The 18,887-nt window shown below is 40.3% G+C and overlaps 1 protein-coding gene across 14 annotated transcripts in view; it reads right to left on the reverse strand.

Annotated features, from left to right (window-relative positions):
- Positions 1–18,887, reverse strand: part of PBRM1 (polybromo 1) — a 129,090-nt gene that overhangs the window by 90,561 nt on the left and 19,642 nt on the right. For 13 of the 14 annotated variants that reach the window (XM_032321768.1, XM_032321763.1, XM_032321790.1 and 10 more), the window contains 5 exons: positions 15,540–15,683; positions 12,264–12,380; positions 6,836–6,904; positions 3,632–3,730; positions 434–519 (listed from right to left, as the gene is read on the reverse strand). In XM_032321768.1, coding sequence (XP_032177659.1) covers positions 434–519; positions 3,632–3,730; positions 6,836–6,904; positions 12,264–12,380; positions 15,540–15,683 — 515 coding nt within the window. Of the gene's footprint in view, positions 1–433; positions 520–3,631; positions 3,731–6,222; positions 6,249–6,835; positions 6,905–12,263; positions 12,381–15,539; positions 15,684–18,887 lie in introns of those variants that run through there. The other variant, XM_032321852.1, reaches the window with a different exon arrangement.

Raw genomic sequence — 18,887 nt, forward strand, 5'->3', positions numbered from 1 at the left:
AAATGCAATATACTTCTTGTTTTCCACTGCATTGTGCTCGCTTCGGCAGCACAATGCAGTGGAAAACAAGAAGTATATTGCATTTGAAAAGTATAATTACAGTTGATAATGTGATTCTGAAGAGAATAGATATAGCTCTTCCTCAACCCTTCCATTGATTCCACTAGCTAGAAAATTTGGTAAATAAAAAAGGCACACGGATTTAGACATTTTATTTCATTATTATTATTTTTTAAGATTGAATTTATTTGAAAGAGAGAGAAAGCACAAGCAGGAGAGGAGCAGAGGGAGAAGAGGGCTCCGTGCTGAGCAAGGGGCCTGATGTGGTGGTTGATCCCAGGACCCCAGGATCATGACCCAAGCCAAAGGCAGATACTTAATTAACTGACTGAGCCACCCAGGTGCCCCGAGTATAGACATTTTAAAAACATACCTTATTCGAAGGCTTGACTTAGCCATTTCATGATGTTCAATTTCTGCCTTTTTCATATAAAATATTTTTTTAATAGAATTTGCATCCTGTCAAGATAAAATTACTTGGTTTAGGAAAACAGGGACAGTCTAAAATGCCATCAGTCATGCACTGGACACTTTCTATGGCACTCTTCCATTTGGAGTAGGCATCCATTTACTATCCATAAAGCTGCATCCTCTAACCTTTCCATCTTTGAGAACATCATCACAATTATACATAAGTTAAAAAGCCTCCCAGCTCTTTCATAATTAGTCAAGTAATGCACAAAGATCTAACAGTGAACAAGGACAAATGGGTGAAAATTCAATGAACTCTATCTGTGTCCACTGACTTAAAAACTGATACAAAGATACACTTCTAAGATTAAAGGCTATGCACACAAATTTAGGATGAATATACTTGCTTAAATCAATAGCATATTAATATATCAAATCTAGTTTCACCTCTCTCTAAAATTTATTTTACGGAAAATAATCAGACCAAAATGTACAATCTTAACTGCATCAACAAACTATTAGTATTCTACTATTAATGTCCTATCAAGGACTAAGAATACAAGAACTTCATAGCTCGTTTCTGATTTTTACTAAAAGTTTCTTTTTTTTTTTTTAATTTTTTTTTAAAGATTTTATTTATTTATTTGACAGAGAGAGATCACGAGTAGGCAGAGAGGCAGGCAGAGAGAGAGAGAGGAGGAAGCAGGCTCCTGCTGAGCAGAGAGCCTGATGCGGGACTCGATCCCAGGACCCCGAGATCATGACCTGAGCCGAAGGCAGCGGCTTAACCCACTGAGCCACCCAGGCGCCCTTTACTAAAAGTTTCTTAAAAGATGAATATTGATTAAAAGCTGAAGATAGGTTAACTACCAAAAGCAACTCTATTTGAGGCAGCATTCTGAAAGTCTAAATGATTTTTTTGAAGACTATTTATTTATCTGACAGAAAGAGATCACAAGTAGACAGAGAGGCAGACAGAGAGACAGGGGGAAGCAGGCTCCCCACCTAGCAGAGAGCCCAATATGGTGCTTGATCCCAGGATCCTGAGATTATGACCTGAGCCAAAGGCAGAGGCCTAACCCACTGAGCCACCCAGGTGCCCAAAAGTCTATAAATGATTTGACTCCCCAAAGGTTTTCTGAAAATCCTCTGCTAAATTCCCAATGACTTATCACTAATACAAAAAATGTCTATAAGCAACTGTGTTACAGGACTGTAAAATTTGTAGGAGAGAACTGCAAAGCAATGAAAGAGACATTTCGGGGCGCCTGGGTGGCTCAGTGGGTTAAGCTGCTGCCTTCGGCTCGGGTCATGATCTCAGGGTCCTGGGATCGAGTCCCACATCGGGCTCTCTGCTCAGCAGGGGGCCTGCTTCCCGCTCTCTCTCCCTCTCTGCCAATCTCTCTACCTACCTGTGATCTCTCTCTGTCAAATAAATAAATAAAATCTTTAAAAAAAAAAAATGAAAGAGACATTTCACAATGTGTGTTGCACTGCAGAAATTGCTTTTTATATTTATGAAGTTTAAAGGAAAGACTAAATCAATATTTCACTAAAAAGTAGATCAAAACCAAACTTTCTATCTTACATTAAGACAGACATATAAATGAATGGAACAGAACTGAGATTACAGAAACAAACCCATACACCTTAAGTCAACTGATTTTCAACAGGGTGCCAATGCAATTCAGTGGGGGAAAGAACAGTCTTTTGAATATAAGGTGCTGGGACAAATGAGCATTCCGTGTGGAAGAATGAATGTAAATTCCTACCTCACACCTAATTCAAGTATACTAAAATAAATCCAAAATGGATACATTTAGATTTAAGGGCTGAAAGTATAAAATTCTTAGACGAAAACACAGGTGTCAACCATTATGGCCTTGGATTAATGCTTTCTTAAACCGTAAGAGACTCTTAATCTCACAAAACAAACTGAAGGTTGCTGGGGTGAAGGGGGTAGGGAGAGGGTGGTGGGGTTATGGACATTGGGGAGGGTATGTGCTATGGTGAGTGCTGTGAAGTGTGTAAACCTCGTGATTCACAGACCTATATCCCTGGGGCTAATAATACATTATATGTTAATAAAAAAAAAGTTTAAAAAAAAAAAAAAAGGCAGACAAACTGGACTTAACCAAATTAAAAACTCTGTCAAAGGACATTATCATGAAAGTGAAAACAATCCACAGAATGGGAGAAAATATTTGTAAATCATACACCTACTTTAATGTCTAAGATTATATTAAAAAATCTAACAATTCAACAATAAAAAAACAGGTAACCCAATTAAAAAATGGGGTAAGGATCTGATTAAAAAGTTTTTCAAAGAAGGTATGTGAATGGCTGATAGACACACAAAAAGATGTTCAACATCACTAATCATCAGGGAAATAATATTCAAAACACAATGAGATACTACTTCATACCAACAAGGATGGCTATCATAAAAACAAAAACGGAAAATAAATGTTATTGAGAATGTGGAGAAATTACACTTGCAGATTTCCAGTGCAAATGTGAAATGGTATAGCTGGTTTGGAAAACAATTTGGTGGTTCCTCAAGAAGTTAAATATATAGTTACCACGTGGACCAGCAATTTCATTCCTAGGTACATACCCCCAAAATGAAAATACTATGTCCACATAAAAACTTAAACATGAATGTTCACAGCAGCATTCTTTATAATAGCTGTAAAGTGGAAACAACCCAAATGTCTAGCAATTGATAAGTGGGTAACTAAAACATAGTATACAAATGTAACGAAGTATTACTTAGCAATGGAAAGAACGAAGAAGTGATACATGCTGCAACATGAATGTATTAATAGCTTCATGCTCAGTGCAAGATGCCAGTCATAAAGGACCACATCTGTGTGATTCCATTTACATGAAACGTTCAAAATAGGTAAATTCAGAGAGACAGAAAATAAGCCAGTGCTCCTAAAATGGGGAGACTAGGGGCAAATGGAGTGACTGTTCAATAAATGTGGTCATGGCTGCACAACTCAGAATACAGTAAAAACCATTAAATCATACACTTTGAGTGAAATGTATGGTATGATGTGAATTTCACCTCAATAAAGTTGTTGCATAAAAATTGCTGGCTCTAAATTAAGGTGTCTACTCTTACCAATGAAAACAACAACAGCGAAAAACTAACCTTGAACACTTGAGAACCAGGCTCATTGTAAGTTTTGGCATTTTTTGCTAGGAGATCTATATCTTTGGCCATTGCATGAATACTCTTGTAGCTTCCATTCTAGAGTAAACAACAAAATATAGCAGTTCCTCTTAACTGAAAGTTAATCAGCAAGACCTTTAAGAAAAAAAGAACTCCACATTTTTTTTTAAAGATTCCACATATTTTTAAATTCTCACCATATTCAAAGACTTTATTGGAATATACACGTATGAACAATATATAAAGTCATTTTCTCTTCTATAAACTACAACTGTCCATTTACACACAAGTTTTTGAGATACGTAACAATCAGAGCTATGTTAGTTTCACAAAAACTTACAATTTTTAAAAGATCAAATAATGTAAAAGTTGTTTAATTCAGCAAACACACAGTGTCAAGCACTGTTCTAAGTGCTTCACGAATACTAATCGATTAAGGATTGTAAAGTAAAGGTGAATTAAGGGTGTGAAGTAAAACTCCTCTAGTTTTACAGACCACTTCAGATAAAATAGTCTAGCACAGAGGTTAAACTCTTTGAGTACCTACTATGTATTAGGCTCTCTGTTAGAGCTGCCATATCTTAAAGCTCACTCGATCCCAAATAATCCAGGTAAACTGAGAACTGCCTTCAATTTTCAAAGAAAAGGAAGGAGGAAGACACTCTAAGCAGAAGTTATACAGGGTTAACAAGAAGGACACAGAAACGAACAGACACATTCTAAAGAGACTGAGAAAACCAAATTAAGTGGTGTAGAGGGTGGAGGAAGGAAGGACCATAAGCAAAGGCTGTATAGTAAGGACAAATGAGGCAAAATCCAGACAGCCAGGCAAAGGTGAGTAGCTGGTGATTTGCCAAGTGAAGATATCCAACAGCTGAGCACACTCTGTTTATCTTTTTTTTTTCTTAAAGATTTTATTTTTAAATAATCTTTACACCCAAGGTGGGGCTCGAACTCACAACCCCAGGATCAAGAGTTGCATGTTCCGCTGACAGAACCAGCCAGCCACCTTGAGGACCCTCCATATTTGGAAAAAGTCCTAGTACAGGTAGTAGGGAAGAACCTACTTTCCACAACAGAGGGTACAAGTAAGTGGGTAACAGCACTGCTAGCAGCCTGGCAGCCAGGGCAAGGGGAGGTAATTCGTGCTCAAGGGAGTCTTGAGAGACTAAAGTGAGGGCAAGAGAATAGAGAAAATGCATTCCTAACTCCCGCAAAGGGCAATAAAGCAGAGGGGAGCAGTGGACATCCAGGATCCACAGTGGCAAATGGCACTGGGAACGGCAATGTCACCACAAAAAGACTATGCATGACCTCAGCTGTGCCATGAATGTCCCTGAGTTCTGCCTACTTCCCTACAGCTAGTTCTCCTGCCTGCCTTCTGAACAATTGTATGAGCTATCTGGTACTCTTTCCAAGGATTCCCCTTCTGCTGGAGTTATTCAGAGCTGGTTTCTGTTGTACTGTTAAAAGAAACTGTGATTTGCTAGCGGAGGCACTAGAAAACAAGTGACAAGGCTCTGGGCTGTGGAACAGAATGGAAGAATAAAATAGAAAGAATGCTAGGGTCAGGAAGCAACATGCAGAAAGGACCAGAGAGCCCTTCATCAGAGAAGCAGGAGAGACTACTACAATAATTTGGACAGAAGAGGACAAGATCTTGCTTAGGGTGATGGCAGAAGGTGCTTCTATGGAGCTTGTGGAAGGAAGAACAGACAAGATAAGGAAAGAGGTCTCAGAGAGAAGGCTGGGGCTGGGGTAGGGGTGTATATACAGATCTGATCTGAACTGCAGTATCACAAAAACATCTCCCCCCAAGGTAGATGTTAGAAACCCCAGGGATTTAGGTTCTAGGAGACTAAGTCATTAGCAATAGCAACTAGGGATCTACCTTAAAAACCAGGTGATACATTAGAGAATCTGTATTTTAACATTCTGTGAAACTGTATTATGGTACCAGTAATTACTACACTGTCACTGTTCACTGCTCTCCTACAATTTTAAAGCCAAGGAAGTTTCTCCCTCCTGGCAAACCACTTGCCTTCAGTCTCGTTTCTTAATGAGACAATGTGACACATTAAATTTTCCTCTTTCCTTTATCTACTGGGAGCCCCAAACCCTCCTTACTCTGGGAGGAACCCTAACTCACACTAACCAAGGCCACATCCCATAGGTGCTCTGTAATGAGTAATGCTTCATCCATTACTCCTGCCCCCTCCGAGTCTGCAAACTGGTCACCCAGCATATAGCAGAGGAAGCAGGCAAGTCGCCTGACCGAAGCGATATAGCTAGTAAGGAGCAGAGCTAGGAAGACAACCCATGTCGGTCCAACTCTAAAAACTGGATTTCTGGTAAAATATAGCTCTTTCTCCCTATACCTTCCTTAACCTCTAATCGCCAAGTTTTAAATTTCGTCATTCATTCAACTCAATCAACATCTATTGAGCACCTACTCTGTGGAGAGGCAGTAACAGTGCAGAGGTTAAGAGCACAGACTCGGGAGTCAGAATGTCTGGATTCAAATCCCAACTCTTCTCCTTACTAGCTGCTGACTTGGGCCAGTGACTTACCAGCTCGGTGCTTCGGTTTTTCTCATCTGTAAAACAGGAATAATAACGGTATCTACCTCAGGGAGTGGCTATCAGAATTAACAGTTAATACATACAAAGCAGTGAGAACAGAGCAGGCACCTGGCAATGCCAAGTGAGTGTTGGCTGCTGCAACTGCTGGGGCTACGGGGAGGAAGGCACTCAAAGAGAACAAGGCCTCTGTTTTCACTGACCTTACCCTCTAACATATACTGAGGGTAACTTACTCTGAGACGTCCTAAAACTATTTGGAAGCAGATAAGAATAAACAACAAAGCTTTATTGCTAATGGGACTTTCACAACTAAAAACGTCTATGGCCAGTGCTTTTTAATTTTTGTCCTAAGAGCAAGATTTACAACGCCAGTGAAAATTCTGCTTTCCTCCCTAGAGATAAAATGCAAAAGGGACACTATGCAAAAGGGACACTATGCTACCTCCTCCAAAGCTATAATCAGTTTTACCACTCCACTTGTTTATTATATTGTTAATAACCCCTTAGAAAGACATCGCTTCTGTTTCCTAAAAGCCTCTACAAAAGATCTCAGGCTGAACTGCCCTAAAACACATATGGTTACATGTGGTTATCTTCGTACCTGTATCCTCTGAGCAATGGTCTTGAGATCTATAGGCTCCTTAATTATTGCATAATAGTCTGGATATTGCTGGAAGACAAAAACCCGGGCATGATAAATAAGAGAAAGTATCCAGGAAATGAGAAACAAGGAAGTACACTGACAATCTGTTAATCAACTGAACAGCTCTGTCAGATGCAAGGCTAAAGACATAGCTGTAAAGCACTGGTTTGTTATAGTTGAAGCAGAAAGAATTTGATTTTAACGAGATTTATGAAATACACAACAGCACGTTGTACAAGTTTATAGGTAGTATTCGGTAACTGCCATTATCCAACACTATAACTTAATGTTTTAAAAAATTCTAAATTCACAGAATCACACAGGTTAAAATTTAAGGTTCCAACATATTTATCCCTGAAAACGAAATAGAAGAATGTTTTTGAATGTTCTTATAAGCTCTTTTAATTTTTCAACTTAAATCACACAATATTATCCTATTTCATAGAAAAAAATTTTTTTAAATATTTTATTTACTTTAAAGAGAGAGAACACGCACCTGTGAGTAGACAGGGGGTTGGGAGGAAGGAGTTGGGGTGGGGAGAGGGAGCGGGAAAAAGATCTCAGGCTGACTCCACGCCAACCGTGTAGCCTGACACAGGGCTCATCTCACAACCATGAGATTATGACCTGAGCCAAAAAAGAGTTGGATGCTTAAACCAACTGAGCCACTCAGGCGCCCCTCATATAAAATTCTTGTGGATCTTAAACTGCATAAGGTTGCAAGTTTATTAGCTTCATGTTTAACTTAATGCTTCTACTTATTTTGGTCAAATTAATTTTTTTTCAAACTAAAACACATTAAGTGAAACCACATTAAAGAGTCAAAGTAAAAGGTGTGCCTGGATGGCTCAGTCAGCTAAGCATCTGCCTTTGGTTCAGGCCATTATCCCAGTGTCCTGGGATCAAGCCCGGGCTTCCTGCTCAGTGGGAAGTTTACTTCTCCCTCTCCCTCTGCCTCTGCCTCCTCCTCCTAGCTCATGCCCTGTCTCTGTCTCTCATTCTCTCTATATAATAAATAAATAAATAAAATCTTCAAAAAAAAACCCACAAAAGGTAAAATTATAAGCACTCTCTGATTTCTTATCAAATATTAGCTCATCATAAGAAAATAAGTAAAGTATGCTAGAGGAATGTTCTTGAAGAGTTTCACAAAGTCCACAGTGCAGGGACGCCTGGATGGCTCAGCTGGTTAAGTATCTGACTCCTCAGTTCAGTTCAGGTCTCAATCTCGGGATCGTGAGATGGCACCCTGTGTCAGGCTCTGTGCTCATTGGGAGTTAGCTTGAGATTTTCCTTCACCCTCTGCCCCTCCTCTGAATGCGTGCCCTCTTTCAAATAAATAAAATCTTTAAAAACAAAACAAAACAGGGGAGCCTGGTGGCTCAGTGGGTTAAAGCCTCTGCTTTTGGCTCAGGTTCTGATCCCAGGGTCCTGGGATCAAGCTCCGCACCAGGTTCTCTGATCAGCAGGGAGCCTGCTTCCCCCTCTCTCTCTGCCCTCCTCTCTGCCTACTTGTGATCTCTGTCAAATAAATAAATAAAGTCTTTAAAACAAACAAACAAACAAACAAAAAACAAAACAAAAACCAAAAAAACAATGCCCACATTGTATTCACTGCCCCAAGTCTTTTCTACAGGTTTGGTTCCTTGGAAGAAACAAATGAAGCTGACCAAAAATAAAAAAAAACAAAATCTTGCCATTTGCAACTACATGGATGGTACTAGAGAGTATTATGCTGAGAGAAATAAGTCAATCAGAAAAAGACAATTATCATGCGATCTCTCTGATATGAGGAATTTGAGAGGCAGGGCAGGGGGACATGGGGAAAAAAATGAAACAAACAAAAAAAACCCCAAAAAATGAAACAAGATGGGACCGGGGAGGGAGACAAACCATAAGAGACTCTTAATCTCAGGGAACAGAGGGTTGCTGGGGGCGAGCGGGGGAGGGATACGGTGGGTGGGTGATGGACACTGGGGAGGGCATGTGCTTTGGTGAGCGCTGTGAACTGTGTAAGCCTGATGATTCACAGACCTATACCCCTGAAGCAAATAATACATTATATGTTAATAAAAAAAAAAGTTGGTCTCCTATGTGGGCTCTCAAAGTTCTTCCAACCTGTTCAAGTCCTTGAAGCCCAAACAACAACAAAAAGCAGGAGACTACAGCCTTCACCCAGTTACTGGGCTGAAGGCATGATCTCAGGGATGCTTCCTCTCATCTCATTCCTCAGCTTATCCTTACTTTCTTAAACCTACTCTTTTCTTTGCTTGGATCAAACCCGTTTTCTGCCCCCCCTCTATCAATTCTACTTCAGAAGACAAATTATAGCAAGGCCACCCTGGCTGGGGTGGACTGTAATCTCAGTTGTTGGGTCTACATATTCACAATCCCCCCCTTCAGCCAATTCAGCTTGGGAAGGGCTCATAAAGGAAAGGTAAAAACTGCCCTGCCCTCCCAATCTCAGTCCTTGCTGACTTTCAAACTGTCACATCCCGAGGGACCAATGGGAACCTGCTTTTTCCAACCAACTTTTGCTACATGGTATTCCCAAAAGCTCTCCTGGAATGAAGGAACAGGATATTAAACATGTTTGTTAGTTTGTTTTAAAAATAAGCTCCACACCCAGCATGGAGCCCAATGGGGGGCTTAAACTCATGATCCTGAGATCAAGCCCTGATCTGAGATCAAGAGTTGGGACGCTTAACTGACTGAGCCACCCAGGTGCCCCAGGATATTAATGTTTTATTGCTCCAAGTCACCCTTGGTGGCTTGACCACTGGTGATGATCTCCTGCAAAATAAGAGTAGGTCTTGAATAAAGACTATACTCCTTTCTTATATATTTTTTAAATTGTGGTCAAATATACAAAAAATTTACCGTTTAATCATTGTAAGTGTGTGGTTCAGTGACATTAAGTACTTTCACACTATTGTGCAACCATGGTCATCATCCAGCTTCTAAACTTTTCATCGTCCCAAACCGAATCTCCAGACCCACTGAACAATAACTGCCCCCCCTCTCTCTTCCTGCCAGTCCCTGGAAACCACAATTCTACTTTCTCTATGAATCTGAATACTCTGAGTACCTTCTACAAGAGGAAACATGCACTATTGGTCCTTCTGTGACAGGTTGATTTCACTTACTATAATGTGTTCAGGGTTCATTTTAGCATGTGTCAGAATTTCATCCTTTTTAATTTATTTTAAATATTTCATTTATGTATTTGAGAGAGAGAATGAGAGAATAAGCAGGGGTAGGGGCAGAGGGAGAGGGAGAAGCAAGTTTCCTGCTGAATAGGGAGTAGGATGCAGGGCTTGATCTAAGGACCCTGCGATCATCACCTGAGCCAAAGGCAGACTCTTAACTGAGCAAGCCACCCAGGTTCTCCTCATTCTTTTTCTAAAGGCTGAAAAATACTCTACTGTATGTATATACCACATTTCATTTATCTAGTCATCTACTGAGGGCCATCGGGTTGCTCCCATGTTTTAGCTATTTTGAATAATACCGCTGTGAACATGGGTGTACACATCTCTTTGAGCTCCTGCTTCCAATTCCTTTGGGTATGTACCCAAAGTGGAATTGTTGGATCATAGGGTAAATCTGTATTTAATTTTTTGAGGATTCATCGTACAGTTTTCCTTTTCTCTTAAAATTTAAACCATATGACCAATATAATCACTGTATTTTTCTAATCAGATCCACACTTAGAATAGCAGTGGTCATATATGCTTTCTTTCTTTCAACTTTTTTTTTAACTTTTTTTTTTTTAAAGATTATATTTATTTATTTGAGAAAGAGGTAGTGGGAGAGAGCATGAGCGAGGAGAAGGTCAGAGGGAGAAGCAGACTCCCCGTGGAGGTGGGAGCCCGATGCAGGACTCAATCCTGGGACTCCGGGATCATGACCTGAGCAGAAAGCAGTCGTCCAACCAACTGAGCCACCCAGGCGTCCTCTTTTTAACTTTTTAAAGTAAAGTCTACACCCAACATGGGGCTTGAACGCATGACACCAAGATCAAGACTTGCATGTTCCACCCTCTTAGCCAGCCAGGTGCCTGTCTGTTTTACTTCTAATGTGGTAACTGTCCTACAACTAGTCAAGACACTTCTCTAAATAACCAGTCGTGTCGATGACTGATGGGGAAAACTGCACGCCGCTCATCAGTCACTAAGCATTTCTTGCACACCAGTGACATGCTGGATTCCAACTAAATGGCAAGGATACAAAAGAAAATGGACATAATTGTTCTTAAATTGAGGGATGTGGGAAGGAGGTAGATAAAAAGTAAATCATCACAATGGAGTTACATGCGACAGTGAAGTACTTCTAAAAGTATATCCTTGTCTAGAAATACAAGAATGCAGAGGCCATCAAAATGTTTGTGGTTCCATGGGCTACAGTGGGACTTTAGTGATGTTCACTGCCTTTCGGTTATGAAGCCACAAGAGGCCCTGCCACTTTCAAAGGGTCTCACTTGTCTAGAAAACCTCTTCCTCTTTGGGGTAGATGAGTACTACTAGATCTCTCTCTTCTCTATCACCAGGAGATCAGAACTAAAAGAGGAAGAACTCATTTATATTCTCATTCTGTCTCCTGAGCAAAGAGAATGTTTCTTCTCTTTTACAAATAAAAGGCTTAGTTTATGAACTTATTTTGTTATTTTAAGAGTCACCAAGATTGGAAACAACCCATTGTCCATGGGCAGATAAATGGACAAATAAAATGTGGTATATGCACAAATGGGAGTATTTACTTAGCTTTAAAAAGGAAGGAAATTCTGACACATGCTCCAACCTGGATGAAAACTGAATAAATGATGCTAAATGAGATAAGCCAGATACAAAAGGATATTGTACGAGTTCTCTTATGATCAGGTACTTAGAGCAGTCAAATTCATAGAGAACACAGAACGGTAGTTGCCAGAAGCTGGGGCTGAGAGGGAATGGGGAGTTATTGGGTTTTTTGTTTGTATTTTATTTTTTTACTTTATTTTATTTTATGGGGAGTTATTGTTTAATGGATACAGAGTTTTAATTAAGCAAACAGACATACAATATAAATATACCTACCTCACTGAACCATACACTTAAAATGGTTAAATGGTAAATCTTATATATATATTTTACAATAAAAAACAAAAACCAAACAGTAAGAATAACCAATCAAAAACAATTTTGTTTTAAATTCACAACCTTCAGGCAAGATAAAATGGTAAAACATGTCCTATGTGCTTGCTGCTGTGGCCTCAAGGAGGGTCACTCGGCAGCCTCCAATGCCTTTATTTACTAAGAACTAATAAATTTTCTGAAGTACTGAAAAATGAAAACCATATGAAACAAAAACACACTTTAACTCACCTGTTTTTAATTGCATCACTTACCACTTTAGAAGGCAGTTTCTGAAAAAGTTCACTGATGAGACGTCCTGATGGATTTGTGGCTACAACTATGGCTTCAAGAAGCTGCTCCAGGATCTCCTTCAAGTAACTTGGAGAAGACTGGGAGGAGGAGGTTAGCAGGAAGGAGAGAAGAGAGAGAATGACTGTGAGAGAAATCCAAACATCAATGCTAAAATGTTAAAATTAATTCAAAAAGCAATTATAAACGTACTTATTTAGTACTGATTACTTATTTAGTATTATTCAATAATACCACAGAAACGCTCTGATGCGGACATGGGGCTTGCACCCCTGGAATGGCATACATGAAACGAAGGAGGCTCCTTATGTTACCTCAGCAACTAAATTCCTTGGATCAGGTCCTTTTACTGAAGTCTATTCCACAGTAAACACTGTAACAGTGAAATTCAAGTGCCATATGTATGAAATGATGGAAATGCAAACCTTCTTAGGGTCTGAGCAACTGAGACAGGGAAAACATATCCCATGATACCTGACTCTCTCTACATCTGCTCTTCCTAACTACTGAAGTCTGAATATTCTGGTAGAACAAGGATGCATGTAAAGCTGCAAATATATACTTCTACCCATGGGGTGGCTCTATCAGATGTAATGACAGAATTCTAGCTATCTCAAAAGCAAACAGAGATCACATCAAATAATGCACATTACTTCTGCCCTGCAGACTGGCTGACTTACTCCTACCTTATTTACTGTTTCCACATGGGAAAGTATATGCCCCAAACAGTACTTGGCCAGGCAGGATCTGAGTCTGAAGCTGGTTTTTACAGTGAGCAACGGCATGTTTGCATCAAGAGTTACAGAAAATGGGTGCGCCAGGTGGCTCAACTGTTTAAACACCCGACTCTTTTGATTCTGGTCACGATCCTGGGGTTGAGAGATCAAACCCCATGTAGGACTCTGCAGTCAGCAGGGAGTCTGCTTGAGATTCTCTCCCTCTGCTCCTCCCTGACAGGTTCACTGTCTCCCTAAAATAAATAAATAAATCTTAAACAAAAGAGTTATAGAACCATGTTCTGTGCATACAAAAGAAAGGGTAATGGTGTTTCTGGCTTAAACCACAAAAGCATTGGTCTTTGTGTCCTCATCTAACAGGTCTTTTGTATTTAGTACAGTCTCAATTTTAAGGTCCAACATTAACTCCACAGAGAGAACATTAACATCTCTTGAGCCCAGCACAGTGCCTGGCAATAACAAACACATAACAAATACTTAACAAATAAAACATGTGATTCTCTGAGAGTTTCCAACTACATAAGCTTAGAGAACCAACAAAACACTGATGAAATCAGACTAAAAATACCCATGCTTAAGTCATTTACTTCCTGGCTAAAACACAGTACCACAGAGTTAGTTTCAAAAAGAGCTGAGTTATATTCTGCAGCCAAGATTCCTTTCCTCCCAACCCAAACAGCTACTCCGGAAACACGTGTTGCAGATGACATGCAACATGTGCTGCAGTGTGCGAATGCACTCATAGAACCTATTTCCACAACTGGGAAGGCTCCAAGGAAATCATTTTGAATTTAAAAATGAGAAGCGGGGTGCCTGGGTGGCTCAGGGGGTTAAAGCCTCTGCCTTTGGCTGGGGTTGTGATCTTGGGGTCCTGGGCTCAAGCCCCGCATTGGGCTCTCTGCTTGGCTTCCTCTCTCTCTCTGCCTGCCTCTCTGCCTACTTGTGCTCTCTCTCTGTCAAATAAATAAATAAAATCTTAAAAAAAAAGAGAGAGAAGCTTGAAAATACCCTCCCCATTCACAAGAACTTAGGGCCAAGAAGAAGCCTGGGAGGTATAAACATGAATGTGCAAGATCCTCCCAATTTCTTACCAAAGAAACACAGGCAAGTCCTAAATGCAGGTGGTTTCATTTTTTGACTAGAACCTTGGAGGCCTATAAGACGACTGAGCCCTCTGCCCAAGAAAGCATGGGGAAATCGCTGTTCCTATATTAATACCGGAGAGTAAAATTCCAGGGAATCCCTAGTTAATTGCCTTCTACCTAATTCTAATCATTTAACTGCCAGAAAGAAGTGACAAGGTACCCAAGAGCTACATTTTGAGAGTCCAAGAAGTAGTTACTTTCTTTCTTTAATAGCAAGAGAGAAACTGAGAGCATGTGGGTGTGTGTGGCAGAGAGGCATAGGGAGAGGGGAAATCTTAAGTGGACTCCGTGCTGAGCAGAGAGCCCAATGTGGAGCTCCATTATCATGACCTGAGCCAAATCCAGGAGTTGGATGCTTAACCGAACGAGCACCCAGGTGCCCCGAAGTATTTACATTTTTGAGAAATTCACCTAGCATTTCTTTTCTCTGTGAAGTTTCAAGAGAAGGCCTATTGAGGTTTACTTAGGGAAGAAAGGGGAACGCTCATCTTTAGGTGTCTCACTATTTAGCTACAGAAGAGCAATGTCCTTACTTTTATTATCCTTCTTCCTCTAATTAAACATGTGCTCATTCATCAAGTGTTTACCAGTACCTACACACCCCTCACAGTCTAGATGCCAGCAACAGGTGAATAAGGTGGTATTTTCTGTGCAGCTATCATTCTCTTTGGAAGAAGAAAGAAAGTAAACATGCAAACAGATAAACAAGTTATTTAACATACAGTAACAAAAAACTGAGGATCACAGAACAGAGTGATGTGATGATGGGAAAAGACGGGTACAGGGCAAACAATTTAGACAGGTCATCAGGAAAGTCCTCTCCTAGCTGTCTTAATTTTAAGTGATGTTAGAATCATGAAAAAGAGCCAGTCACAGAAAGAGCCAAAGGAAGCGTATGTTCCAAGCAGAAGAGCAACTGCAAAATCCTAGGGGCAAGAGCACATCTGGCATGTTCTGGGAACAGCAGCAGTACAAGCTACAAAAAATATTTCTAAGGTGATTCCAATGACTCTCCAACATTTAATCACAATACTGCCTACTGTTCTGTCTCAATCCAGCAAAACTGGAACAGTCCTTGATAATATGAAGGTTCTCCTTAAAACTGAATAGGAAATATGCATTAATGTAAGAGCAACGCATGAAAACAACCACTCATGGCACTCAATGTCCAGGATGTCCTAGGATCTCTTGTAATCAGAGTGGGGATCTCTGGTCATATGCCCCCTTACCCTCCTAGTTACCAACACCACACCACAGGAAACCTAGTTGCCCATAGCAGCACAGAAGAAATCACAGGTAGGGGGGCCTCGTCCACTCTCACAAAGGTCCATCTTACTCATTCCAGCTGCACACTTACTCCTTCGGTCACTGTGCCTTGATTGTCTTGCCCATCTTCATCATCATCTTCGTCATCTGCTTCTCCTTTTTGAACAAACTCATTTCTTGTTCTAAGGTACAAATCCCAGAGTTTGCAAGCAGCTTTATATTCAGGAGAATCTGGCTGTACAAATGAACAAAGACAAAAGAAAATACTTTAGTATTTTATTGTAAATAAATAGTAAATAAATAGTATTTTATTGTAAATCAACAACTACTTTTAAAGCATTCTGTTCCAGCAGAGACTAGCATTCTAAGACATTGATGCTGAAACTCCTACAACAAATTTAGAAATCTTTATGATTAAAAGATACATGAGTCTCAATTCCTCTTCTGAGAAACAAAGCATATGTTTTAAAGGCATTCTGAAATCGTATTATTTTTATTTATTTATGACCTATTATCTCATTACATTAAGATTTGAGGCAAAAGATCAATGATTTGTTAAATTAACACTAACAGAGATGCCTGGGTGGCTCAGTCAGTTACGTGTCTGCCTTTGGCTCAGGTCATGATCCCAGGGTCCTGAGATCAAGTACCCCACTAGGCTCCTTGTTCAGTGGTGAGCCAGCTTCTCCCTCTACGTGTTGCTCCCCCTGTTTGTGTTCTCTCTCTGACAAGTAAATAAATAAAATCTTAAAAAAAAATTTAACCCTAATTACTCATACATGAACATACGCAATTTAAAAGGTAAGCCCCGGGGCGCCTGGGTGGCTCAGTGGGTTAAGCCGCTGCCTTTGGCTCAGGTCATGATCTCAGGGTCCTGGTAGAAGCTAACGATTGTTCTACTATCACTTCTATTTTTAAGCTATTTACTACTTTATTTAAAGACTTCTTTTCTTAAAGTATAATAGGGATAAACTCTAACTGAAACTTTCCAGTAAAAGCAATGCTGGAACCAATGTTAAAATAAACAGTGGGGTGTCTGGGTGGCTCAGTCATCAAGTGTCTGCCTGCAGCTCAGGTCCCAGAGTCCTGGGATCGAGCCCCACATCAGGCTCCCTGTACAGCAGGAAGCCTGCTTCTCCCTCTCCCACTCCCCCTTCCTGTGTTCTCTCTCTCACTGTGTTTCTCTCTGACAAATAAATAAATAAAATTTTTTTAAAAATAAACAAATAAATAAGTAAAACTAAACTTTCAAATCCATCCAGGTGCTGCCAATAAGGAGAAAGCAATCCTCAAAAGAGCAAGAATAGAGTAAAAGCAGGAACCCAGATGACCGAGCAGAACACGGAAGCGGATGTCCACTTGAGGGCTTCTGTAAGGTAAGATAAACCTAAAGCTTTAGTTTTCAAAGCTCTCTGAAGCTGCAGGGAGAGGAGATAAAGGTCAGAGCCCACCAGAAGCTGGGACTCCAAACACCACACTTGCAGCCTAAGCAGGAATTTAAAAACAATTCAGTTTCTGTGATGCCTGGGAACAACACTACCCACCTCATCCTCCACCCTGCTCAACCTGTGCTTATCTCCAACCATAACACTGCAGGGAGAGGAGAGGCATGGGATGATTCTCCTCCGAGAAATCATCATACGCTAGCCCTAATAAAGACAGGCCAGGTGCCTGGGATAAGCAACACACTACCCTGAATGAACCCAATTTCAGGCTAAGCCTCAAACAATCTCTAGAGATCAAGTTCCAAGAAATGTGAGCTCAAGGTTAAATTTCATGAAACACAAAAGAATGAAACCACACAAGAAAGCCAGCAGAAATAACCACAAAATCAGACATGCAAGTATTTCAGATTTGGGAATTATGCCATAGTATGAAAAATGAGTATGTTGAACATTTTTAAAGAAACGATGGGATTGAAAAATAGAAGCAAATTGCAGGAAACCCTGAAAAGAAAACTTCCAAAATATGAAAAATACAAATATTAGAAGTAAGAACTCAACAGTGTGGTTTAAGAGCAGATTTCAAAGAAAAGTAGAAGAACTAAAGAAATTACATAAAAAGTGGGGCGCCTGGGTGGCTCAGGCGTTAAGCGTCTGCCTTCAGCTTGGGTCATGATTCCAGGATCCTGAGACAGAGCATCGGGCTCCCGGCTAACGGGAAACCTGTTTCTCCCTCTCCCACACCCCTGCTTATATTCCCTCTCTCGCTGTCTCTCTCTCTCTTTGTCAAATAAATAAATAAATAAATAATCTTTACAAAAAAAATAAAAAGAAAGAAAGAAAGAAAAAAATTACATAAAAAGCAACAAAGGCACTGCAAAGGGGACTATGAAAGGTTAGGAGAGACAGAGACTTGAGAGGGCTCTAGCAGAACACACAATCCGAGTTGTAGCAGGACACTTTGGCTGGGGCAGCATACAAAGACAGAACAGCTGCAAACTTCTCCAGGCTGTTAAAAAACATCAATCCAAAGATTCAGAAAGCCCTACAGTTCCCAGACTATACTAATAAAAGGATATTCATATCCAGACACATCACCATGAAACTGTAGAACACAAGAGACAAAAGGAAACCAAAGACAGCCAGAAAGAAAAGATAGCTAACCTTTAAAGGAACTAAAATTATATTGACAGAAGACTCCTTGATGGCAATAAAAGAATAAAGAATAGGGACAACTGGCTAGCTCAGTCAGAAGGACATGAGACTTCTGATCTCAGGGGCTATGAATTCGAGCCCCAGGTTGGGTATAAAGATTACTTAAAATAAATAAATCAACTGGGGCGTCTGAGTGGCTTGGTCAGTTAAGCATCTGCCTTCAGCTCCGGTCATGATCCTGGAGTCCTAGGATTGAGCCCTGCACTGGGCTCCCTGCTCAGTGGGAAGCCTGTTTTCCCTCTCCCACTCCCCCTGCTTGTGTTCCTGCTCTCCCTGTCTCTCTGTCAAATAAATAAATAAAGTAAAAAAAAAAAAAGAATAAAGAGTAGATTAAAAATCTGCCACAAAAGGGGTGCTCTGCTGTCTCAGTCAGTGGAGTGTATGACTCTTCACCTCAGGGTGTGAGTTCCAGTCCCATGTTGGGTGCAAAGATTACTTAAAAATAAAATCCTTTTTTTTTAAAAAAAGGTTCATTTATTTAAGGGAGAAAGAGGGAGAGAGAGAATGCAAGCAGGGGGAGGAGCAGAGGGAGAAGGGGAAAGAGAATCCTCAAACAGATTCCCCACTGAGTACAGAGCTCATGTGGGGCTTGATCCCAGGACCCTGAGATCATAACCCAAGCCAAAATCAAGAGCCGGATGCTCAACCAACTGTACCACCCAGGCACCCCAAAATAAAATCCTTTTTTAAAAAAATCTGCCACAAAAGAACTAAAATACAAAATATCAGTAGCATAAATAGATCAGAGTTAAATTATTCTAAGGTCTTTTTTATGTTGTTTA

This window comes from Mustela erminea, chromosome 1 (assembly GCF_009829155.1).
Source record: "Mustela erminea isolate mMusErm1 chromosome 1, mMusErm1.Pri, whole genome shotgun sequence".
Lineage (NCBI taxonomy): Eukaryota > Metazoa > Chordata > Mammalia > Carnivora > Mustelidae > Mustela > Mustela erminea.